Source organism: Emys orbicularis, chromosome 6 (genome assembly GCF_028017835.1).
Source record: "Emys orbicularis isolate rEmyOrb1 chromosome 6, rEmyOrb1.hap1, whole genome shotgun sequence".
Taxonomy (NCBI): Eukaryota; Metazoa; Chordata; order Testudines; family Emydidae; genus Emys; species Emys orbicularis.
In genome coordinates, this window is record NC_088688.1 from 80,091,070 (window position 1) to 80,117,814 (window position 26,745).

The 26,745-nt window shown below is 42.1% G+C and overlaps 1 protein-coding gene across 2 annotated transcripts in view; it reads left to right on the forward strand.

Annotated features, from left to right (window-relative positions):
* The first annotated feature begins 1,312 nt into the window (after nucleotides 1-1,312).
* MEGF10 (multiple EGF like domains 10) overlaps nucleotides 1,313-26,745 on the forward strand; it is a 106,686-nt gene continuing 81,253 nt past the window's right edge. For both annotated transcript variants that reach the window (XM_065406302.1, XM_065406303.1), the window contains exons 1-4: nucleotides 1,313-1,428; nucleotides 6,108-6,209; nucleotides 7,775-7,875; nucleotides 18,447-18,539. In XM_065406302.1, coding sequence (XP_065262374.1) covers nucleotides 1,313-1,428; nucleotides 6,108-6,209; nucleotides 7,775-7,875; nucleotides 18,447-18,539 — 412 coding nt within the window. The remainder of the gene's footprint in view (nucleotides 1,429-6,107; nucleotides 6,210-7,774; nucleotides 7,876-18,446; nucleotides 18,540-26,745) is intronic.

Here is a 26,745-nt window from a genome sequence, read left to right on the forward strand (position 1 = left end):
CTTTCTCATTTGCCTAGCTCTCCTCTGCTGGTGTGCACACACCACTGTGTATCATGCTGAACAATATTATCTAATTGTTTTCTTGTATTCCCCATTTTTTCTGTATCCTTTTCTTATCTCTTGTCTTATACTTAGCTTGTAAACTACTTAGAGCAGGGACTGTCTTTTGTTCTGTGTTTGTACAGCCCCCAGCACAGTGGGGTCCTAGTCCATGACTAGGTCTGCTAGCTTCTACAGTAATACAAATAATAAACAATAAGAATATTGAATTCTATCAGTAGGAGGAAGTATGGTCTAGTGAATAGGGCATTGGACTTTGGACTCCGGAGACCTGGGCTCCATTCCTGATATAGACTTCCGGTGTGACCTTGTTCAATCTCTTATTCTAATCTGTGCCTTAGTTCCCCATCTGTAAAATGGGGGTGATATTTCACTACCTCAAAGAGGTATTGTGAGGCTAAAATCCATTAATGATTGTGTAGTACTCAGACATAGTAAGGGGAGCCATTAGAAATAGATAGATGAAGAATTCTGGGATACAGTTTTTATGAGAGATGCTGTGCAAAAGACAGTTGTTTCACATTATACACTATCGTGGTTTTTTATAAGTGAAGTTGGGTCTTATTAAATTGTGGGACTCATAGCTCTAAATACTTTGTCCCTAGAGCCATTCTGTGAACAAGTGCGGTCTGCACTTTTGGACAATACTCAACCAATTGCATCTTCATTCTGATTGGGAACATTCCTGCTCCTCTAGTCTTCAGTCTTTTCTGAGCTAAAGATGTCAGTTGTTTTAATTTGTGTGTCTGTTCTGTGGTATAGACAGATAACCACTAGTATGTAAACTGAGCCCATCTAACACAATTTCACGTGACACTGGTCTAGGGTGACCAGATAGCAAGTGTGAAAAATTGGGACAGGATCTGGGGGGTAGTATGTGCTTATATAAGACAAAGCCTCAAATATCGGGACTATCCCTATAAAATCAGGACATCTGGTCACCCTACACAGATCTCCAGAGGTAAAACTGTAGTGCATTTGCTCACTCAGTGCCATCTAACCTGTTCACATTTAATTTCTGATTTTGAATTCTATTAAGCAGAGCCTTGTATTCCTACTACAAGGCTGTCACCATGTGTCTTGCTGTTAAATGCCTGCTAGCCTACATAATCCGGTTTGGGGCCAGATTCTAACTTGGTGTAACCAATGGAGTTTCACCAAGGAAGAATTTGTCTCCCTATGTTTATACTTTGAATATTACCTTGACATAATATAAATCATGTTTTTGTTTACAGGTCATTTATTTGAAAGGATGATTATTAATTTGAACTGGTTTGTGTGCTTCCCGGTTGTACTGTTACACCACTGGATGGAGACAACATTATCCTTGAATCTTGAAGATCCAAATGTGTGTAGCCACTGGGAGAGGTAATGTTTCTCTTAGCATCATAGATCTGATATATCCTTAGTTGCTTCTGATTATATTTATTATTTATTTTATACAGGGCATTTCACATGCTTTAAAGTGTTTTATAAAATAATGAACTGTGGACCAGATCCTGCAGTTACTACAAGGGGAAAAATGAAAAATTGGGCCATGTATATGTAAAGGGACCATCTCGCTTTACATTAGAATGCAGTCATCTCTGGGGTAGGATGCAGCATCCATTATAAGGACACCAATAACACTACACAACCGTACAGGGACAGAAGTTAATAAGAATACCTTATCCAATTAATTCAGCAGGGGAATTTGCATATTCAGAATATAATTAGCCATACTGGAATTGGGCCAAGTATGATTAGGGTGCTTCTTTACTTTTCAGCTTTCCCTGAACCTAAATTAAGACTTGTTGGCTTAATTTTTTGATGAGATTCAGAAATTTAAAATGTACGTCTATAAATTCATCAATCTAGTTAGTCCGTTGCTTTCATGATTTCATGATAATTGCCAGTAGAATGTTCACATTGGGTAAGACAAGATTAAACAATAAGCATTTGTTTTCCCTTCTTTTCATGTATAAAGATTATAATAATGAAACCATGCCTCATGGTCTCATTATCATTATTTAATAATGCCTACAACTGATCAGCTAGTCAGTAAGCCAGGCTGACTGTTAGTTTGAGGACATCTCTAGGTTATTCTTCCGACATCAGAAGTAAATTGTATTATATATTTAAGTGTTGAGAGTTTTAGTGAGCATTAGTAGACACGCATGCCTTATGGTGATATTTCTACATTTTATGGGCCATTTATCAAAAATCTAAGGGCCTGATCCAACAAATACTCTGAGATTCATGTGGAACATTTCAACTCTCTGGCCTTAAATTCTCACATGCAAGTTAGAATATGCAAAAACTTGTATTTGCTGATATATATCAAGCAGTTAGCTGAATAAATACCCGGTTTCTGAATGCCAAGCACAAAGCCAGAAGCTTGTCTGATATTACTTTATGTCCTATGTGGTGTGGGATGAGGAGGGGTTGGGGGGTGCTGTCTTTAGCTCTAGGGATGATTTTGAAGGAAGCTACAAGATAAATGTAAACAAAAAGAAAAGAATGATCTATTGCAAGATTTCTTTAAGATAAATAATCAAAGGCTGCAGAAAACAAAAATGTAACAAATCTGCCTAGTGTTTCTAAATGTCAACTTTCATTCATCCTTCCATTTTCTGGGGCTTAGAGAGTGGGTAGATGTATACAAGCACAAACTGAAAATTGCCATAGCATTTATATTCCCATTCAGAACAGACAGCAGGTACATAAGTATAAAAGAGTAACCACCAGCTACCAGCTTATTACTGCTTGTGTCATTGGCATTCCTATACACTTTAAGTAAGAAGCCCGCCCAATAATAAAACCCTCATTACATGTGAACTGAGAGCATAGTAGGAATGAACAGAGCTGGCCCTGTGTAAAGTAAGAAGTGCAGGGCCCCAGGGAAGTTGAGGTAACCCCCATAACATTTGGTTGGACAGAGTATGACAGCTGGATGGATTAGAGTTGTTTGTCTTTAGGAGGATGCAGGAACCAGCAGGGAGTGGGTTCTGGGCACTTGGAAAAGTTAGATCCCCAGTGTCCCCTCTCAAGGTAAGTGGTCAAAACAGGAAGGGGAGATTGTAGGTGCTGTCTTGGAATAGACACTGACTGATCAGGGACACCAAATGTGTGGGGCCCTATTTGGCCGCACACTTGGCACATGTTTGTGGCCAGCCCAGGGAATTAGCACCACAGAAGAAAATGTACCCTTCACTCTCATACGTTATAATCCCATTACTCGGTGAAAAGTTGATTTATTGCCAGCACAAACAGTCTGGTTAAGAGTTTTCTAAGATTCAATTATTCTTTTCTCCTCTGAAATGTAGATGGATTCCACTTGCTCCAATGGCTTCTCTGCAGGCTTTGAGTCCCAAACCATGTATACTTTCCCACTGGGTTGCACCTGTAGTTTGGCAGGAAACAAAACTAACACTTTAAAATTGTATTTCTTGAAAGCTATTTTAAAAAAATATGTTTATCTTTAATGTCCCGTACTTTCTAAGCCTCGTTCAGAATACACTTTATCTCCTAAATCTGTTACATGAAATAATTGTTCTACACACTGTCAGCAATTATCATCCAACATATTTCTAAGATTCCTGTCATTTTAGTATCTAAGTATACCATAACTTTAGGTATTCTCTTAATCATCCCTCTAAGTCTTTCCATTCACAGTATTCAAAGCGGATTTCAGGTACAGTTTTTTCAGACATTTCTCTAAAAGTCCTAGCAGATTTTCTCTCTCTACTTTCTCTGGTTGGTCAAGAAACCTCATTTTATGGCTCCAAACTTGGCTCTCCAGCTGCTCAGTGAGATTATTTAAAAGCTTATTCCCTTGATATATCCTCAGGAAAATGTATTACAAATTTCAGTCTCCTGCCTTTATTTCTCCAATTTGGTCCTCACTTGAGACAACTGATTTTTCAGATTGACATTACTTTTCTTTAAACAATCCAGTCTTAGTTCCATTTGGTCGGATATATTACCCAGCAGCGCAGTCCCTGCCTGCATGCAGAACAATTTTCTTTTTTTAGTGAGGTCTGTGATTTTTTCAGTTCATGTCTTCTCTCTGTTCTTTAAAGATGGTTGGGTCACCTATTAATTAAGCTTGTACTTCCTGATGAGCTTCAATTTTACATATAGTTGTCATTTTTTAACTTTAATATTCATCAGGAAACATCTCAGTACAAGTGGATATATCCATTACACTACTGTGTCTTGTGCTGTATGTTTTTAATGTGGAAATTGCAACATGGTAGACATTTAAAAACTAAACGGAAATCAATGTTATGTTTGGCTATCTGTTAATATCTGCATAATATAGGATTTATTAGGTTGTTAAGATCCAATCTGTGGCAATTAGCTGTTTTCCATTTCATAAAATGATGGACATTGTTAGGATTGAGAATAAGAACATTAAAATATTATGACTGACGCAGATGTTACTCTTTAGTTAACTGTAAGATCTCTTGTTATACTTTTCTCACAATCAACAACAATTCACAGCATAATAGAGCTCAGTCATTTTGTAGAAACTCCTAGATTACATTGGTTAGTTATCATTGCCATCCACTTTGAATTATTAAAGTCTTCAATAAATCAGAATCTAGTGATCACTTTCTTTGATAGACATAATTAATTTCAGGTACAGTTTTCTTGAAAAGAAATATGACCTCCCAAGTTCAGAAAATTTGGCACAAAATGAAAGGCTGTCTTTAAACAAACAACCCAAACAACAATAACTCTTAGTGGTCTGTATCTTTAATAAACTCACATGAAAATATTAAGGAAAAAAATAAATGTAGAGTCAAAGTTAAATTGTATGCACTGATATGCTTCTGTTAGGATGGTGATTATTTTATTTTATTTATGTAGTACCAAATTAAGGCCTTAGGATCCAATCCTCCAAATTATTGAAGGTCCATAATTTCCACTAAAATCAATCAAAATTGAGAGTGCTCAACACCTCTCAGGAGCTGGCCCTTTTTCTGCAGAGTGGGTGAATGGCCTTCTGGGGCACATAAGGCTCATAATGCCTCATAAACTACTTGCTGCTATTAGCTGACCTGTTCATGGCCCCATGTGCAAAAGAGAAACCCAAATAAACCCTTCAATTTCACTGTTCTTAGTAGTGTAGCTACTCAGGTCCGGCACTGTAACAGCAAGATGGGCTGAAGACTGGGATAGCCATCCATCTCCTCCCTCAGAGCCTGTGCCACAGGCCATGAAAATATCTACAGTATTACAGCTGTAATTGGTGTAATTCCTGCTGTATTATTCCCTCCTGGAGAGGAGAAGGCGGTGAGAAAGGAACCTAGAACTGGTGTTCTTTGTAGAAAGTAACAAATCTGCAATTATTGGTTAGGATGAGGATCTTCCTACACTGATAATCACTGCTGAGGGCGGTATTGGCTTGGGGTTGGATGTGTTCCACTTTCCTGGAAGTACTTGCAGTGCCTATTCCATAGTTCAGTGTAGTGAGGCAGGGAGCTCATCCTTCTTTTTCCTCCCTGTTCCAAAATACCATCATGACAAGAGAACCTTCCATTCAGTGAATCCTGCCCTTTTTTAGCTGTGTTCCATTTTGGAGTTGTCATCCCTGATGGTTAGGCACCCAGGGAAGAACTTGCCACTCCATTTTACATTTACTTCTGGTAAAACAGTAGAGAAAGCATTGAGTGTGCTAAGTGCTTCCTTGATGCCATTTCCTAAATTTTCATACATAGTAGTTGGAGCTTGACAGTCACAGACTCTACCCTTAGGAAGGGGACAGTCTTAGTTGATAGTGTAATGTGTAGAGCTGTTTCTTAGGGAGGCTCAAGGAACTTCTCTTCTGCAGGTCTGCATCTGTGAAGGCAAACTTGGATGGAAAAGGACTGTCAAGTTCATAGTCTTATATTGTTAAATACTGATATAGATATTTCTAGGGGTTATTGGCTCTCTCGCAAAGACCTGTGTGTAGTCATCAATTCTAGCTACAGCTAATCTACTGGGATTGATCTTTCTTTGTAAAAAGATTAATACTATGAGCATATACTTGCTCAGTAATCTGTTTTCTTTCTCTTCAGTTATTCAGTTACAGTTCAAGAATCATATCCACATCCTTTTGATCAAATTTACTACACCAGCTGTACTGACATACTGAACTGGTTTAAATGCACACGACACAGGTAATTTATAATTATCAATATTTTCAAATTGTTCATTTGTTGTAGTAATGTATGAAAGGTATATATTTAGAGTGTTAAAAACTGACTGTTGTGTACAACATACATCAACAATAGTGAATAAACTGTCTAGCAGTTACAGTTCAGCTCATCTGGAAAATGTTTGTCTAAATCAGTCAATAGTATATGTGTTTATAGCATTTGTCCCTGTCAAGATCATAGGGTCTATCAACCCATCATATATGGGTATGTATCTAATAGGTGGTGACCAGGTTAAAAAAGATTTGTATGATATACCAAAAAATGATACCCCTCAGCTCCTATAAGGAGTAACTGGAGGGAGGTGTAAAATGAGGCATATGACTTGCTGCCCTCTTTGGAGAAAGGGAACATTGCCTTCAGGGAAAAAAAAGGCTTGTTCAAGGAAATCCCTTTCTTATGCATAGTAACAAAATAAGGAAGGAATGAGTGACTCAAAACTGGCCTCGGCAGCTGTAAAGTATTCTTTCTCTTCTGCCCAATCTGATACACCCATTAGTTATGGTGGTGTTGGGTAACTACTCCTTGAGCATACCACATAAGATAGTTTAATATTGACAATACGAAATACAAGTGATACAGAGTTCATGGAGATGTTGTACTGACAACATGTGTCTTCTATGTTGCCATTTAGATGTGTGCTGTTCATTGTTCAGTGTTCATATTAGGTCAGATTTTGTGAGGGTATGAGTATTGTTTCCTTAAATCTGTAGTCAGAAGCCAGGCAGGAGAGAGCTTGGGAAGGTTCTAGGCTGGAACTCTACAGTGAAGAGAGAAAGTGTAGAGAGAGAGGCTGTAGGGATAAAGCTATATTCCTTATTCTAATAAAGTTGCTTGTTTAGTGTTAGGAAAAAAAAGCAACTCTTTCTGTGATTCTTTACCATTGTCACATTGACACAATTTGTATTTCTTTTGTTGTGTTAGTGCTTCTGTTCACATGGGGCGTGATCCTGCAAGGTGCTGAATGCCTCACGCCTGTGAAATTCTGTGTGCCCTCATGTTTCACAAAAGTTAGCACTTTTCAGGATCTGAGCCCATAGAGCTGTGCTCTCTTCCTCTTAACCCTGCAGTATGGCTCTGGCTCTGAGACCCTGAGTAAACCTTTTGCAGGGTAATTTCCAGAACTATTGCCTTTGGAAGTTGGAACCTATAATGATCTTATAGGCTGGCCAATTTGTGTTGTGTAGTTCCTTAATTTTATTCTAGAAAATGTTACATTCGAAAGCTCTATTTCCAGAAATGTCAAAATCTAAGATGGCGACACCTATTGGCTTAAATGTAGGCTAATAATCAGAATGCTTAATCTTTTTTACTGGCCCCTGAAAAATAAGGTTTATGATGGTAATACTGGCAGATTTCCAGAATGGAACATTGATATTGTTAAATTTATCAACCAATAAAGCCAAATCTTTGTTTTTGTTTCTCTTGTATTATGTATCAACCCAAGATATTCCTAAATATGCTAAATTAAACATTGTTTTATTTCAAAGCTATTATAATAAATTTAACATCCATTTATTTTTCATTAGAATCAGTTACCGTACTGCCTACAGGCATGGAGAAAAAACAATGTACAGACGGAAATCTCAGTGCTGTCCTGGATTTTATGAAAGCAGGGAAATGTGTGTCCGTAAGTTCAACTTTGTATTGCTTTGAAATTCCATGTGTTTATCAAAATGCTGGGTCTTTGGAGGTAGACTTGTGGAACTTGAATTACCAGGGGCTCAATTATCCCATCAGTTGTGCACATGCAACTCTCTTTGAAGTCAGTTGGTGTTGTGCATATGCAGATGACAGGATAATTGGACCTCAGATGTATAAGTAGATACATTTGACATGATTTTCACTAATGATCAGCTGGCATGTTGCACCTCATACAGTACAAGTGTCTGTGTCCTTTCCAACACAATACATAAATACTTAATACTAGACCAGTGTTTTTCAAACTGAGGGTCGCGACCCAGTACTGGGTCGCAGAATGTAAGGCACTGGGTTGCGGCGGCTCTGGTCAGTACCGCTGACCGGGCCATTAAAAATCCCGTGGGCGGTGCTGCCCAGCTAAGGCAGGCTAGTCCCTACCTGTTCTGACATCACGCTGCGCCCTGGAAGCGGCCAGCAGCAGTTCTGGCTCTTAGGCGGGGGGGCCATGGGGCTCCACGTGCTGCCCCCGCCCTAAACACCGGCTCACCGACCAAAGGGAGCTGGGGTGGGGGCGGTACCTGCGGATGACAGCCATGCAGAGCTGCTCGTGCACCTCTACCTAGGAGCCGGACCTGCTGCTGGCTGTTTCCGGGAGTTTTTCACAATTCTTACAGCATCTTATCTTCCATTGCTGTCCTGCTTTCAGGAGGAGCTTGGCACCTCACTATTTATTGCCCTAAAGTAGTAACAATTACAACATGTGTTATTTCATGGCTGGCTTTTGAAGGGTTATAGTCCTGGGTGAAACTTCTTCCCTTGGTAACATTTAGATTCTCAGGAGCATACTCTTTGTCCACTGTTGCCACCAGGAAATGGGATTTTGGAAATGGAAATGAGAGAAAGCATCAGTACTGTGTATGGTTCAGTTTTCCTGGCACAGAATACTGTGCTATTTGATTAGGGATATAGTACATGAACACTCGCTAGTTCTATAATTGATTCTTACTTGGCAAATTACTATTGACTTTTACTACTAGGACCTTTATTATTCAAATATAAAAATAACTTTCTATCTAACAACTATCTATCTATCCTATATGAGCAATATTTTCCATAGGATTATCAGTCTGAAATCAACAAGATGAAATTCCATAAAGACAAGTGCAAATTACTACACTTAAGAAGGAAAAATCAAATGCACAACTACAAAATGGGGAATAACTGGCTAGGCAGTAGTGCTGCTGAAAAGGCCCTGGGGATTATAATGGTTCACAAACTGTATGAGCCAACAATATGAAGCAGTTGTGAAAAATGTCATTCTGGGGTATATTAACAGGAGTGTCAGATGAAAGAAACGGGAGGTATTTGTTCTGCTGTACTCAGCACTGGTGAGGCCTCAGCTGGAGTACAGTGTTCAGTTTTGGGTGCCCCACTTTAAGAAAGATGTGGACAAATTGGAGAGCATCCAGAGGAGAGCAACAAAAATGATAAAAGGTTTAGAAAACCTGACCTATAAGGAAAGCTTAAAAAAAACTGGGCATGTTTAATCTAGGGAAAGAAGGCTGAGGGAGAACCTGATAATAGTCTTCAAATATGTTAAGGACTGTTCTAAGGAGTATGGTGATGAAATTTTCTCCATGTCTATTGAAGGTAGGTCAAGAAGTAATCCGGGGGCATGGATCAGCATTCACGTCACACTCCCCATCAGTACCCCTCCTGGGCAGGCTAATGATCCAACCAGCTGACCAAATTTGGTGATGAATCCTGGTCATGTGTCACCTGAGGCACTTTGCGCATGTACTAACAAGAAGTAATCAACTTAATCTGCAGCAATGGAGATTTAGGTTGGATATTAGGGGAAAATTCCTAACTGTAAGATAGTTAACCACTGAAATACGTTAATGTTGTGGGATGTGGCTTCCCTGTAGCACCCCCCCACACACCCCCGCTGGCCAAGTGTGGCACTGCCTCAGTTTCCATTCCTGAGATGGATCTCCTCAGCTCTCTACACACAGGTCGGTGCTGGAGATGTGGCTTAGGTCCCTTTCAGCCCTACATTTCTCTGATTCTATGACCTGCTTTGAACACCATGTTCCATAAAATGCCATGCTTCTTAAAATTAAATTCCAAACCCATTGCCAGGGATGTATTTGGAAAAATCTGCGCAGCAAATATCTGTAGCCATTCTGACTGTCAAATTGACATACTTATTGAGTTTATGAAGGAAAACTTGCTAAATTCTTAGATTATTCTATAACGCCATTGTCATCTGAATGAAATAGTGCCAACTTTTTGTTTCGGAAAGTATGGATAATGCCCTTGCAAGTGAGACAACCCGATCAGCAAAACTTAGGTGACCTAGCATAAACCACTGTTTACTCAATATGTTCTTTTTGGCTACCACAGCCAAAACATATTTCAATTTTTTAGAGGGAAACCAGAATCCATTGCTGTGGAGTGCAGGTTCATCCCTGGAAACATACCTGTAAAGCACTGTGAAAAAGCCTTTGTCAGCTTCCTTTGCTAGTGGTGGATTTAATTTGCCCACAAATTAGACCCTTATACTTTCAGAAATAAAAACAGTTTTTACTTTAGACAGAGAATGAGAGAAGACCCCACACATGACAGATGCCAATCATATTTCTTGATGCATAATTAGATGGCATTCATTGTGTTCTTTAAGATCAAATCACTCATTATCACTGCAGCAGTAGGACTAACTCAAAGTTATACATTCTGTCAAGCAGGGTGGGAATGGAGATTATCTGAGTAAAGATATATTTTTGTTCTAGTTTAAAGGAGATGTGAAATCTAAATAACTCCCCCCAAAAATTAGGGGGGAGAGAAAGAATCAATCCATTCATTTAAATGAGACCACTTGCAGAATAAGTAAGGGTGCCAGAACTGGACCTTTAATTGTACTCTGGCTAAAATACCAGTGGGCTAAAATACCAGAGGCCACTCACCTCTATTACTTCTGTGGAGATGAGCTTCATTTTGGATGTCCAGTACCGCAGGTAACAAGAAAACATAAAATCATCACTGATAAAGTTTGCAGATGACAAAAGAACAGGGGGAGTGGTCACTGATCTGGATTGCTTGGTATGCTGGGCACAAGCAAACAATGTGCATTTTAATACAGCTAAATGTAAATGTATACATCTAGGAACAAGAATGTAGGCCATACCTATAGGATGGGGGGCTCTATCCTGAGAAGCAGTGACTCTGAAAAAGATTTGGGAATCAAGGTGGATAATGAGCTGAACACAAGCTCCGAGTGCGACGCTATGGCCAAAGGGGCTAATGCAATCTTTGGATGCATAAACAGGGGAATCTTGAGTAGAGAGGTTATTTTACCTCTGTAATTGACACTGATGTGACCACTGCTGGAATACTATGTCCAGGTCTGGTGTCCACAATTCAGGAAGGATGTTGCTAAATTGAGGAGGGTTGAGAGAAGCGCCACAAGAATGATTAAAGGATTAGAAAACATGGCTTATAGTGATAGACAAAGAGGTCAATCTATTTAGCTTAACAAAGAGACGGCTCGGGGTGTCTGAATAGAGTCTATAAATACCTATTTTTAAGAAAGGGAAAAAAATGTGATCCGCGTAACTACAGGCCTGTTAGTTTGACATCTGTAGTATGCAAGATCTTGGAAAAAATTTTGAAAGAGAAAGTAGTTAAGGATATTGAGGTTAATGGTAATTGGGTAATTGGATGTCTGGTGGGTGAGTCTTGCCCACATGCTCAGGGTTTGGCTGATCACCATATTTGGGGTTGGGAAGGAATTTTCCTCCAGGGCAGATTGGCAGAGGCCCTGGGTTTTTTTTGCCTTCCTCTGCAGCGTGGGGCACGGGTCACTTGCTGGAGGATTCTCTGCACCTTGAAGTCTTTAAAGCATGATTTGAGGACTTCAATAGCTCAGACATAGGTTAAGGGTTTGATACAGGAGTGGGTGGGTGAGATTCTGTGGCCTGCGTTGTGCAGGAGGTCAGACTAGAAGACGATCATAATGGTCCCTTCTGACCTTAACGTCTATGATTCTATGAATAAGTATTTGATAATGGGCTCTTCAGTCCAGCAGAGAAAAATATAACATGATCCAATGTCTGGAAGTTGAAGCTAGATAAATTTAGGCTGGAAATAAGAAGTAAATTTTTTAACAGTGAGAATAATTAATTATCAGAACGATTTACTATGGGTTGTGGTGGATTCTCCATCACTGGCAATTTTTACATCAAGATTGGATATTTTTGTAAAAGATATGCTCTAGCCTAGGAATTATTTTGTGGACATTCTGTGGACTATGGTATAAAGGAGGTCAGACTGGATGATCACAGTAGTCCCTTCTGGCCTTCATATCTGTGAATCTATGAAAAACTGATTGCAGTTGAGCCCCACAGAAGTTCAGAAGAGCTTTCCACCATCTCTCTGCAGACCCTGCCTCCTTCCTTTTCTCCTCACAGGGACTTCGGAGGCTTTTCCCCCAGTGACTACAGTAACTTCCAGGGAGCTGTCTGTGCAGGGGATAGCGGATTCTGGGGATCAGAATTCTGTTTGCCTCCACTCCCACCAACACCATGTGCTTTTGGAAGTGGCTTAGGGAGGTTGTAAAGGATGAGCCCTTCCTCCTCCTCACTTCTTTTGCCTTAGAAGGGTCATTCTCAGTTGCAGTGTCCTTTCTGGGCTGATGGCTCCATTTGGCAGTTATCTGGTACTGTATCTCCTTGCTCCTGTCAGTTGTGGGTCAGCAAGGAGAACCTGCTTCCCCATTTCTCCCCATGCTGGGACATTCCTCCCAACATCATTCCCCAGTGATCCCATTGTCATACACAGCAACAGAGGGCAGGTTCATGAACTCTGCCTGTGAAAGAGGGAACGGGGATGGGGACTTAGGATTTGTTCTGTGGCCATTACAGGGACACATGCAATATCCACTAACTGCTCTTTGGGCACAGAGTCTGGCCCAGAGGTAAAACTGGGCTATAGCTTGGATCAATGCCGGTAGGGCAGCGGAGTCATGATTTAGCCATTCAACTTCAAATGTAGTTTTGCCAAGTATGGTTTGGGGATTTGACCCTTTATAAATATATTTCTCTCTGGAGTTTTGCGAATAACCAATTTTTCAGTTCAGTGGCAGAACCAAAACATTGAAGAAAAGAAGTGCTTGTGCTTGTGGTTGTGGTTGTTTTGGGTTGACCCAAAATTAACATTTTTTCAAAAGTTTCAGCAAACTGTAAAAGTAAAAAAAAAAAAATCATTTCAGGATGAACAATGCATTTTATTTGACCTGAAATGAAACATTTTGTTTTCAAGGGCTTTTTTACCTATAATTTTTAAAAAATGAAGTAAAATTCAAAATGAGAAGTCATTTTCAATTGAAAAATCTAAATGTTTCATTTCAAATATGTCAAAAACATACTTTGACTTTTTCAAAATTTTATTTATTTATTTATTTATTTTCCAGCTGAAATAATTTGGCAGATTCACAGTTCAGTATATCCAAATCTGCAGTTTTCGTTGAAAAAAAAATTTAATCTGAAAATTTTCACCTAGCCCTATTCCTGAGCAATATAGGTTTAATTCATTTCAAAGTATTTGACAAAGTTCTTCAAAAAATTGTGCATTCCTTGTATTAAAGATCAAACCCTCTTTCTCATTTCAAGATTTACTGTAGTGAATTCTTCAGCATCTTCTTTTGACATCAGAAGCTGTTTAAACACAGTCCACAATGGCCTATGATTAAGAAATTTCATATCACTTTCTTAGTTACTGTGCGGATTCATAAAATGCCATTCAGAAATTTTGATTCACCTGATTATGTTTCACAGCTGACAGGCCTGGTGCACAAGTAAAGGTGTAAGGTTAATAAGTTCCAACACTCAAGTGTAATACTTTAAGTAGATGGTGGAATTGAAGAGAAGTCTAAATTTGCACCATAGGTGGTGTACTGTAGCACATTAATGTAAAAAGAGGTTTCTGGATTGCAATCTTCTCTCTAAATGTCATACTGTCTGTCTGTACCCCCGTGATAACAGACAAGTATCAATTAGAGGCCTTGTACTGGTGGTAGGACTAATGTGGTTAGTGTCTGAAAATCGCAAGTTGATCTGAAACTGTATTATATGCACTAAACATGGTTTAATTCCCTTGGTATGATCTCCCCTCACCATGATACGATCCTGTGATATGTCTGAAAATGTGTGTGTAGAGTTTGCCACCACCAGTTGCAATAGTATAATAATAATAAAAATGGCTATGTTCTATGCAGATAACACTTTTTACATTTTAATATGCAGTACTGAGCTTACTCAGCAATGTGTTCTCATTTGAAAAATACTCTCATTTTTTCGTATAAATGGTTGTTTTGGCATTGGTTGATTTGGCAGTGCTGAATGTGCTTTCTGCATGCTGCTTACTACTGTCAATGACTGCTTGGTGCTATTTGAACCAGACTGACTCAATGTTAAGTTACACCAATCCTTGTACATCAGCATGTTAGCATCAGGTCTGAAAGTTCTGATAACGGGCCATAACGCAAACAGGACCTCTTTCCTTGATGCCATGCCTTGTTCAGCTTTTTCACTAGTCCAAGTCATATCCCACCCACAGCCCAGTGCAAGTCTTCTTACATCTTTTCTGACACATTTCACACATCCACAGATAATATGCCCCTATTTGCACTTCCTTCCACTGGAGCAGATGCTGTTGCTCTGTTTGGTGCCAGCTCTGAATTTACCTTAGAGTTTTAAAATGCCAGAACTTGATGATGTGGTATTTTTTGCCTCACACAACATATGTTAAGGATGCTGGCATGAGTTCAGATGCTGTGAGTCCAACAGTAACCACAGAAGATTTATGGGAAACAAATAATTATTTTTATGACTGTAAGCAGTTATGGATATATTAGTGTCCTGAGTATGGAAAGAAAAATTTCTTGAATTAGATATATTTTTGGATTTAAGAAGCTTAACTAAGAAATGTTTCATGTCCCTCCTTTCTCTTCTTTCTTAGGCACACATAGGATGTGATCCTGCCTTTCTTATATTACTTAAATATTCCTCAACTTTAGTATAACCTCTTGAAAGTAAAGAATTACATGTGGATCTTCTTTTGTGTAGAATTTTGTAAATATGGTATTTTCATTTGATGTTTTAAATTATCTTTATTATTGCTTCCAAAATATTTTAATAATCATGTTATATAATATCCTTTATATCAATGAACTTCATCCTGCATTCCTTGTACATAAGGAATGGCCAGAAGAGTCAGCAGGAGTTTTGGATGTGAAAAATTAGTTTAAAGCCTATTCGAATTTCTTTCAAAATGGCAGTTGATCCAATGCCACCTCCCTGCAGTCTCTACTCATAGTGTAGGCAATATGGTAGTCCTCAGCTGGTGGAATGGACTAAGGTTGCTTTTATTCTATACTACACTAGGAGCAGTGCTGGCTCTAGATTCAAGGAGCCTCAACCGGCTTCTTTGTGCCCCTCTGCTGTACCCATCAGGCATTGGGCACAACTGAGAATCTGGGCCAGAGTCTTTCACCTTTAGGTCACCCAAATCAGTTCTGGACTTTAGTGACTCAAAGTCTTTGCCATCTGATGGTTAATCTGTAATCTATGTGAAATGAGGCGGTGGTTTTAATTCAGTTCCTGATGGGTGTGTGTCCACTTACACCATCAAAGAGGGCTCTTAATGGCATCCTTGTTAACAGCTTTAGTGGAGTTGCCAAAGAACTAATGGAGAGGGAAACTGAACTATGCTCACTGTTTCGGGAGGTCCTTTTGAGATCAAGGACACATTGGTAGCTGTGTGGTGAAGCCTGAACTGCTATTGCACATGCTGTAGCTCCTCTATAGATAGATAAAGGACTTCAATCTGCAGGATTGGCAACCTGGCATATTTCACCAGCACTAAATTCACTTTATTTTTAAAATAACAGTTACTTTTCATGGGGGTTGTAAATCTCTAGCTTTATAAGTTTAAAACAGTCTAGTAAGTAGACTTCTCTGCAGTTACTGATAAAGGTATTACAGAGGTATTAAGTTATAAAGATATTATATAAGTATTATTATTTAGGCTTGTATTAACACATATAAACTTTTGCATGTGTTATTTCTATGTATTTCACAGTGTGCATAATGGGATATAATGAAAATGGGGCCAAGGCAGAACTATGTAGCCCCATTGCATAGAAATTTGGGTTTAGTATATGAGTAATCACCTGTTTATCCACACATGCACATAGTTCGGGCTTGCTGCTTTCACTATCACTGTGTAAACCCTATGGTTCATTGGGAAGTTTACAGCAGACTTGGCTGAGGAAACACTTGTAGCTATTCTAGTGTGTGAGGCAGCATTAATTTAGGGCAAGAGTCTTCAGTGATGTAGGTAGTGCATATCTAGTTATAAGACTAGTGGAAAAGTATGATGTATCATTTAATTTAATTATTTAGGAAATTAACACAAAAAACCCCAGTGTGATTGCTTTATATTTTCTGTTGGCTGGTGCTTTAAAAATATATTTTCTCAACCTAGATTTCTAATGAAGGTCATTTTAATGCACCTCTGAAAAAGAGCTTACCAGCACAAAGCATCCAGAGAGAAAATTAGAATCTGTGAAACCATGAAGTTTACAGTCTGGGGCTCAATAAACAAAACCTTTATTGGTTTATGAGGCACATATCTATCAGACTGATCTCTATGGGTTTTCATTTTTTTTTTTTTTATCATCTAAAGCTTAAAGATGACCACTCTGGCCTCTTATCCTTAATTAGAAAAAAATCAGTGGGAATGTTGAACATATTTTTATTCTTCAGTGCTAATTAACTTATGGGCTGAAGCATTTCCCACCCATTCAACAAAAGTCCAATTCATATGTAGCCTCCTTAAACCTCTTGCAAACACCAGCCGAGCCATTTCTCTTTTCCCTCCCTCAAAGATTCTCTTCTCATTGGTATAAATGATCAGGTTTCTGTTGTGGATGTTTCTTTCAAATGGCAGACTTTGAAGATGTTACAGAGAGAATCATCATCCCATGTGTATCTTTTGGAAATTACTGTTTGAATTTGTTGTTGAAAAATTCCCACAATGTATGTGTGTGTGTGTGTCTGTGTGTCTGTGTATATATAAAAATTAACTGACCTTCCTGGGGATGTACCTTCAGTGTATGTAGTTTTCTTTATTTGTTTTTCTTTGCTAGAGTGATTTCAAACTCTGAGAGGTGTGGTCGGTCAGTCATTGTCTTAAATATTTATCACCCCTAACTCCTGCAGAGTAGCTGTGATGGGCAATTCTATGAGGCTTCTTTAGTTTCCTGGCCTAAGCATTAGATAATGTTACTGTTAGTTGGGAGGGCAGGACTAATTGACCTGTCTGCCATTGTGACTGACAGAAGCTCTTCCCCTCAGTCAGTATGGTGATGTCTTTGTCTTGTTTGCAGTTTGGCCTTTTTGTCCAACAAAGCTCTGCCTTCACCTCAATCCCTACTCTGGACATGTCTTCACAACAGCCCCGATTCCTTCCCTATTCCAGTCTCCTCTGTGCTGCTTCCTCTCTGCTCTGGGTTCCCATAGCTTCCTTCTTGCTCTAGGTTTCCCTCCCTGTATCCCATGCTAATGGTATGTAGCTTTTTGTGCCCTTCTAGTGGCTAGACCACTGTTTCTGATTCTTCATCAATAATAATTTACACTGTGCTTTGCATCTTCAAAGAGCTTTGCAAACATTAACATTAATTCATGTTCACCCCATTATGTAGGTAAGGAAGTAACATGTATTTCAATTTTATAGGTGAGGAAATTGAAGCAAAAAGATTGTGATTTGCCCAAGATGACCTAGTGTAAGTCTTATGCCCAGGATTAGAACACTCTGGCTCCCACTTCTGTGCTCCAAACACTAGAGCACATCTCGCACAAAAGACTCAACATTAGGGCTGGTCAAAATAAAAAGTTTCCCCCCCAAATTTCCAATTTCAAAAAAGGCCCTTGTTTGTTTAAAAAAAAGTTTCAAATGAAAAATTTCAGCCAGCTCTACTCAGCACTGGCAATGATAATTGCAGGAGGAGTCAGCAAGTTTACATTTTGTATTAGTCTAGTGATCATGTTTGTTTCACTGTGCTGCTTCTGAGTCATACAGTCATTCATAAAGATCAATATTAAAGTACTGATGTGTTGTGATGTATTCTGTGTCATATAGAGAAAATCATGTTTTACTCACTGCTGCAGCAAAAACTGGCATGAGTTTTTCTCCAAAAGTTTAGAGTATCTTCTCATAGCTTATAAGCATGAAATGGTATTTGAGCAGCCTTAATGGAATTTATTTTGAGATTTTGAACTTAGAGAAGAAGTTTTATGGTTATAAAATACATGTTAAGTCTGAAAAATGACTCCCAGGCGAAGCTACCAAACATGAATTTATCAACAATTTTTCTTGTTTTTAAAAGATATTTGAGATAAAAATATAAAACAGCTGGATTGGTGAAAAGGCTATTGTGTGGTGTTTGTTTTTATTTTTGTGCAAGATGTTCTTATTTTTATTGATTTCTCTTTTTGACAGCTCACTGTGCTGATAAATGTGTCCATGGTCGTTGTATTGCTCCAAACACCTGTCAGTGTGAGCCTGGCTGGGGGGGACCCAATTGCTCTAGTGGTAAGTTTACACCTGCTGCTGCCTGTCTTGTGCTGTTTTTACTGTATTGTCCTTCTTTTGGGAAATTATCATAGATCCTGTGCTTGATCTCCTTGTCACTGTTGGAGGAGCTTGCGCTGATTTACCAGAATGTGTCAGAACTCTGTGTGTGGTCTGATTTCTTTCATTTATTCCAAAGCAGTTGCAGCAAGTGCCAATATTAAAAAATGCTAATTAATTTAGCCCCATTGACAAGCCAGATTGGATAGGGTTTCATTGCTGGAGAAGGTAAATATATTTGCCCTGATCAAGGTTCCCTCTAACTTTTGTTTTCTGAGTGCAAAAAGAATGACTGCCTAAGCTCAAGTTTAAACCTGACTAGTCTCTTCCGCTGCCTATTCCCTACCCCTTTTACTCTATCCCCTCCCTCGTCTCATTTACCCCTTCATTCACTCATTTCCATTCCTTCCTCCTCCATTGACTCAGTATCCTTTTTTGTTCATTCCATATCCTACATTCATTATCACCTTCTCTCCATTTGGTTGATTTCTTTTCATTTCACTCTCCCTCACTGTTTTTCACTTACCAGCCACCTCTCTCCAACTTTCCTCTCCCTCACTTTTGCTGTGTGTGAATTGCTGTATCATAAAAAATTTAATTAGTGCATTGAAGGCACTGAAAGAACTTGGGACTTCAGTTGTTCTTCATTATAACTAGTTTCACTACATCTGGCCTGCCCCAGATATTCATGAACAACTGTTGTTGAGCTTTATTCATTTTTGCTAGCATGGAGAATTGCCAATTACTCTTGCCTGGCCCCTTGAACCAAAGGAGGGATTCACCCAAGACAGGGTGGATTCCAGAAGAGCTCTGCCAGCCACTGCTGCTGAGTGGATACACTGTGTTTAGGGCATCTCGGCACCTTAGCCATGCCCCCTACTCAACAAGCTCCACCCACATTTTGGACAGCACTGCCAGACTATAGGCCTCCAGCTGAAGGGTGGTTGCAATTGCTTTCTCCTTTCACTGCTCTTTTCTTTTCTTGGGAGTCTTTCCTGTGGCCCTGTGACAATCGTTATACAAATAATATTAACAATCCCCAAAAATCATGAATCAAACTCCAAAAAATCATGATATTGACTTAAAAATCATGAGATCTTAAAAATATTAATTTGGGGATTCCTTTTCTTTGCATTTTGTTGTAACCCCTTTGGGGTTTAGAGAGCATGGCCCCTTTAAATCTTTTTCCTAGGGGGGAGGGAGGAGTGAGAAAAAAGAAGGGAAACTCCCGGGGGGGCTCTGAAGCTGAGAGGGAGAGAGAGGGGCAGCCCGGAGAGGCCCTCACAAAGTGAAGCAGCAGAGAACCTGCCTGAAGTCTGGGAAGGACAGGGCTGATCAGGGACACCCCAGGACAGGAGCCAGGAGGACCACTGTGCCAGGGAGGAATCGCCCGAGAAGGACAGGCTGGAGCTGGACCCAGTATCACGGCTGCCCAGAGCTGCATGGGGCTGTGAGTACTGGAGCTTGTGACTCTGCATTGGGAACAAGGAGAGAGGTTGCTAGATAGTGGTCACTCGGTGTAGCTTTGCAGAGAGCGGCAGAAGAGGGCACCGGAGGGGTTTGTTGGGGGAAAGTTCACTGGCGCCAAAGACGACCAGGAGCATCCAAGACTCACCACTGGACTGGAACTTTGCTCAGGACTCCTGAACTCTGTGTGCAGACACATTGCTCAATGTCTGCCCTTCCAGACTGTGCTACCACTGGGCCCGTGGGGCCTTGGTTTGGATGCAACCCTGTTTTACTGCTCCCCCTATATTTCCCCTTGTTGTTTTTCTCCTCTCATCCCTCCGTAAATAAATATTTCCCTTTCTTATATCTATTGTACTTTTCCTGTGGGTGTGTGTTCACTCTGGGGGGTTTGGAACAGGTGCCCATGGGGTGGAAGGGATTTCTCCTGCTGCATTCCTGCGCGCGCCATCTGTTGGCCAGAGCTGCCTGCAGAGCAGCCTCCATCTTGGCCACGAGGGCACTAAAGTTACATTGTTTTTTGAGCCTTCAGGGTGCACTTGGATCACGTTTTTCTCCACAACCACCACATCAAATATCAAGAGAATTGTGATAAAACCTGTGCCACTGTTACCCTGATCTTTATCTAGCGTGCTGAATTTAAAGTTGCACATGTGTAGCTGAATCCTTATGAAATGCGTTCAGTATGAAGTGTGTTCATATATTCATATATATTAGATATAATTTATTTATCTCCATGGATAGCCAATGGGAATTTTAAATTAACACATTGAGGACTCTGTTGATTTGTGTTCGAATAAGTCCTCCCCATCAGCAGACTCTCCAGGATTACTTTCCCTTGACTCAAGCCCCTTCAGTTATAATTTATTTTGAATATATTTGTATCAAATCAACTCTCTTCTGCTGCTACTTCTGCTGCCTCTGCATGTTGCCTCTGACTGCTGGTCATAGTACCTTCAGCAGTGAAAATACCTCGTGCTGTCTGTATACAAAAGACCTAGGCCTGGTCTACACTACACCTTTAATTCGGATTTAGTGGCTTTAATTCGAATTAACTCTGGAACCGTCCACACAACGAAGCCATTTAATTCGAATTAAAGGGCCCTTTAATTCGATTTCTGTACTCCACCCCGACGAGCGGAGTAGCGCCAAAATCGAATTTGTCAATTCGAATTAGCGTTAGTGTGGCCGCAATTCGATGTTATTGGCCTCCAGGAGCTATCCCACAGTGCACCATTGTGACCGCTCTGGCCAGCAATCTGAACTCGCATGCACTGGCCAGGTGGACAGGAAAAGCCCCGGGAACATTTGAATTTCATTTCCTGTTTGCACAGCGTGGAGAGCACAGGTGACCACAGAGAGCTCATCAGCACAGGTAACCATGCAGGCTGATAATCGAAAAAGAGCACCAGCATGGACCGTACAGGAGGTACTGGATTTGATCTCTATATGGGGAGAGGATTCAGTGCTAGCTGAACTGCGTTCGAAAAGACGAAATGCCAAAACTTATGAAAAAATTTCCAAGGGCATGATGGAGAGAGGCCACAATAGGGACACAGATCAGTGCCGCGTGAAAGTCAAGGAGCTCAGACAAGCCTATCAAAAAGCAAAGGAGGCAAACGGTCGCTCCGGGTCAGAGCCGCGGACATGCCGCTTCTACGCTGAGCTAAATGCATTTCTAGGGGGGGCCGCCACCACTACCCCACCTCTGACTGTGGATTCCGAGCTGGGGATAATCTCATCAGGGACACCTGATGATTCCGCGGAAGGGGAAGAGGAGGAGGAGGAGGACGAGCTGGCAGAGAGCACCCAGCTCTCCGTTCTCCCCAACAGCCAGGAACTGTTTCTCACCCTGACTGAAGTACCCTCCCAAGCCTCCCAAGCCAGCACCCAAGACCATGACCCCATGGAAGGGACCTCAGGTGAGTTTACCTTTTAAAATATAAAACATGGTTTAAAAGCAAGCATTTTTAATGATTAATTTGCCCTGAGCACTTGGGATGCATTCGCAGCCAGTACAGCTACTGGAAAAGTCTGTTAACATGTCTGGGGATGGAGCGGAAATCCTCCAGGGACATCTCCATGAAGCTCTCCTGGAGGTACTCCAAAAGCCTTGCCACAAGGTTTCTGGGCAGTGCAGCCTTATTCCGTCCTCCATGGTAGGACACTTGACCACGCCATGCTAGTAGCAAGTAATCTGGTATCATTGCCTGACAGAGCCTGGCAGCGTATGGTCCCGGTGTTTGCTGGCATTCAAGCAACATCCGTTCTTTATCTTGCTGTGTAATCCTCAGGAGAGTGATATCGCTTAGGGTAACCTGGTTGAAATAAGGGAATTTAATTAAGGGGACTGAGGTGGCCGTTCCTACTGGGCTGTTTGCCTGTGGCTGAAAAGAAATCCTTCCCTGCATTTAGCCAAGTGCAAGGGGGGGGGGGGGGAGGATTGGCCCAGAGCTTTTCGCGTTTTGCTAGCAGGGATCTTCCCTGATACCAGCCAGGCGGTGGGGGGAGGGATAAAGCACTCATCCCAGAGAATTCATGGCGGGTGGGGGGGGGGGTGTTAGTTTGGTTCCTGCAGGGATCTTCCCTGATACCAGCCACGCGGTGGGGGGAGGGAGAAAGCACTCATCCCAGAGAATTCATGGCGGGTGGGGGGGGGGTGTTAGTTTGGTTCCTGCAGGGATGTTCCCTGATACCAGCCACGCGGTGGGGGGAGGGATAAAGCACTCATCCCAGAGAATTCATGGCGGGTGGGGGGGGGTGTTAGTTTGGTTCCTGCAGGGATCTTCCCTGATACCAGCCACGCGGTGGGGGGAGGGATAAAGCACTCATCCCAGAGAATTCATGGCGGGTGGGGGGGGGTGTTAGTTTGGTTCCTGCTGGGATCTTCCCTGATACCAGCCAGGCGGTGGGGGGAGGGATAAAGCACTCATCCCAGAGAATTCATGGCGGGTGGGGGGGGGGGGGTGTTAGTTTGGTTCCTGCAGGGATCTTCCCTGATACCAGCCAGGCGGTGGGGGGAGGGATAAAGCACTCATCCCAGAGAATTGGATGGGGGGGTGGGGTGTTAACCTTCAGCAGCAGAAAACAAGCTAACAGGAAAACTGCAGCACAACGGGCTTTGCTTGGTATGTGGGAAAGCAGGGCGCAGAAGCCTAAAGACAGTGGCTTACCATGGCAGCATGCAAGGTGAATTCTGTTGCCCCGACCTGCGTCTGTGATCTCTAGCAGCAAAGCCACAGGCACTCAATATTAAGAGGCAAAATGCGACCTTGCACAGAAATCACATGTGCTATGTAATGTGAATAGTATACACCGTGAAAGAGTATAAGCATTGTTCTGAAAAATGTATCTTTTAAAAAAATTCTCTCCTTTTTTCACTCCCTCCAGCAGGTGCAAATGTTTCAAGCCTCCCTCCTCCTTCCCGAAGGCTATCCCAGATAAGGCGTCGTAAAAAAAAAACGAGAGAAGAGATGTTTTCCGAAATCATGCAATCCACCAGGAATGAAAGAGCTCATCTGAATGAGTGGAAGGAGACGGTTTGCAAGTATAGGAAAGAAGCCAGTGACCGTGAGGACAGGAGGGACCAACGTGAGGACATGAGGGACCAACGTGAGGACATGAGGGACCAACGTGAGGACAGAAGGGACCAACGTGAGGAGAGGAGAGACGCTCGAGATGAGAGGTGGCGGCAGGAAGATCAGAGGAGTCGGGAAGCAACGCTGGGGCTGCTGCGTGAGCAAACAGACATGCTCCGGCGTCTGGTGGAGCTTCAGGAACGGCTGCTGGAGAACCGAGTGCCGCTACAGCCCCTGTATAACCCCCCTACCTCCTCACCATGTTCCATAGCCTCCACACCCAGACGTGTAAGAACACGGGGGGGGAGGCTCCGTACACCCTCCCATTCCACCCCAGTGGACAGCCCAAGCAAAAGGCTGCCATTTTTTTAACCTTTTTTTACTGGGCTTTTCCTTCCCGCTGATCCTCCTCCCAAACCCCACTCAGGTTCTGTGCCGCTACAGCCCCTGTATAACCCCCCTACCTCCTCACCATTTTCCATAGCCTCCCCACCCAGATGTGTAAGAACACGGGGGGGGGAGGCTCCGTACACCCTCCCATTCCACCCCAGTGGACAGCCCAAGCAAAAGGCTGCCATTTTCTTAACCTTTTTTTACTGGGCTTTTCCTTCCCGCTGATCCTCCTCCCAAACCCCACTCAGGTTCTGTGCCGCTACAGCCCCTGTATAACCCCCCTACCTCCTCACCATTTTCCATAGCCTCCCCACCCAGATGTGTAAGAACACGGGGGGGGAGGCTCCGTACACCCTCCCATTCCACCCCAGTGGACAGCCCAAGCAAAAGGCTGCCATTTTCTTAACCTTTTTTTACTGGGCTTTTCCTTCCCGCTGATCCTCCTCCCAAACCCCACTCAGGTTCTCTCCCTCTTTTTATAATCAATTCATAAAGAATAAATGATTTTTAAACAATGGTGACTTTATTTCCTTTGAAAGCAAGCTGGGGGAAGGGGGAGGGTGGGTTCCTTACAGAGAATGAGTCAATAAAGGGGGCGGGTTTTCAGGAAGGATAAACAAACATAAATTTCACACTGTAGCCTGGCCAGTCATGAAACTGGTTTTCAAAGCTTCCCTAATGCGCAGCGCTTCATCGTGTGCTCTTCTAATCGCCCTGGTGTCTGGCTGCGAGTAATCAGCAGCCAGGCGATTTGCCTCAGCCTCCCACCCTGCCATAAAGGTCTCCCCCTTGCTCTCACAGAGATTGTGAAGCACACAGCAAGCAGTAATAACAATGGGGATATTGGTTTGGCTGAGGTCTGAGCGAGTCAATAAGGATCGCCAGCGACCTTTTAAACGGCCAAATGCACATTCTACCACCATTCTGCACTTGCTCAGCCTGTAGTTGAACAACTCCTGACTCCTGTCCAGGCTGCCTGTGTATGGCTTCATGAGCCATGGCATTAAGGGGTAGGCTGGGTCCCCAAGAATAACAATTGGCATTTCAACATCCCCCACGGTTATTTTCTGGTCCGGAAAGTAAGTCCCTTGCTGCAGCCGTTTAAACAGATTGGTGTTCCTGAAGACGCGAGCGTCATGAACCCTTCCCGGCCAGCCCACATGGATGTTGGTGAAACGTCCCTTGTGATCCACAAGTGCTTGCAGCACCATTGAGAAGTACCCCTTGCGGTTTATGTACTGGGTACCCTGGTGCTCCGGTGCCAAGATAGGAATATGGGTTCCATCTATTGCCCCACCACAGTTAGGGAATCCCATTGCAGCAAAGCCATCCACTATGACCTGCACATTTCCCAGAGTCACTACCTTTCGTAGCAGCACCTCCGTGATTGCTTTGGCTACTTGCATCACAGCAGCCCCCACAGTAGATTTGCCCACTCCAAATTGATTCCCGACTGACCGGTAGCTGTCTGGCGTTGCAAGCTTCCACAGGGCTATCGCCACTCGCTTCTCAACTGTGAGGGCTGCTCTCATCTTGGTATTCTGGCGCTTCAGGGCAGGGGAAAGCAAGTCACAAAGTTCCATGAAAGTGCCCTTACGCATGCGAAAGTTTCTCAGCCACTGGGAATCGTCCCACACCTGCAACACTATGCGGTCCCACCAGTCTGTGCTTGTTTCCCGGGCCCAGAATCGGCGTTCAAAGCCTATAACCTGGCCCATTAACATCATAATCTCCAAAGCACCGGGGCCCGCGGTCTCAGAGAATTCTGTGTCCGTGTCCATGTCCTCATCACGCTGGTCGCTGCGCTGCAATCGCCGCCTCCTCCTCCTCCTCGCCTCTTTTTTCTGGTCCTGTGTAAGCATAAACTCCACGAGAAAGCGCGAGGTGTTTATAATGTTCAAGACTGCGTTCTGGAGCACAACGGGATCCATGCTTGATGCAGAATGGAGTCTGCAGAGTTCACTCAGGAAAAAAGGCGCGAAATGGTTGTCTGCCGTTGCTTTCAGGGAGGGAGGGGGAGGCTGTACCCAGAACTACCTGCGACAATGTTTTTTGCCCCATCATGCACTGGGGTCTCAACCCAGAATTCCAAGGGGGGTGGAGACTGCGGGAACTATGGGATAGCTATGTAAAAGCTACCCACAATGCAACGCTCTGGAAATCGATGCTACTATGGTAGCTTGGACGCACACCACCGAATTAATGGTGCCTAGTGTGGCCGAATACATTCGAATTTATAAAATCGGTTTCCTAAATTCGAATTATATAAATTCGAATTAATCCTGTAGTGTAGACATACCCTTTGTGTGAAAGAGCCTTTGATATTGTACCTTGAATAGAGTGATCTCATGGGATATTTGTGATGCTCTGTAAAAGTTTTTGCATACCAATACAGCTAAATTTAACTGCTAAAAATTTGTTTCAGATTGCTGTTGTTCTTCTAGGAAGGATTAAAGAGGAAGAGGGTATTTTGTTCACATACTGTTGAAGCAATGTTTGGGACATGGGGTTTGGCGTATATCCAGCTTTTTTATGAGATGTTGCTTAAATGAGATGTTGCTTTAATTGGATTGTCTTGCTGAAGATTCAGTTGTTCATAGGCATTCTAGGAACAAATAATATTATCGTTGGCCAGCATAGAGGGGAGGGTAAGTTTTAATTTGAGCAGTGAAGTTTGTTACTAGATATAGTATGACAGAATTGTGCAATCTCCTCATCTGTGTTGACAG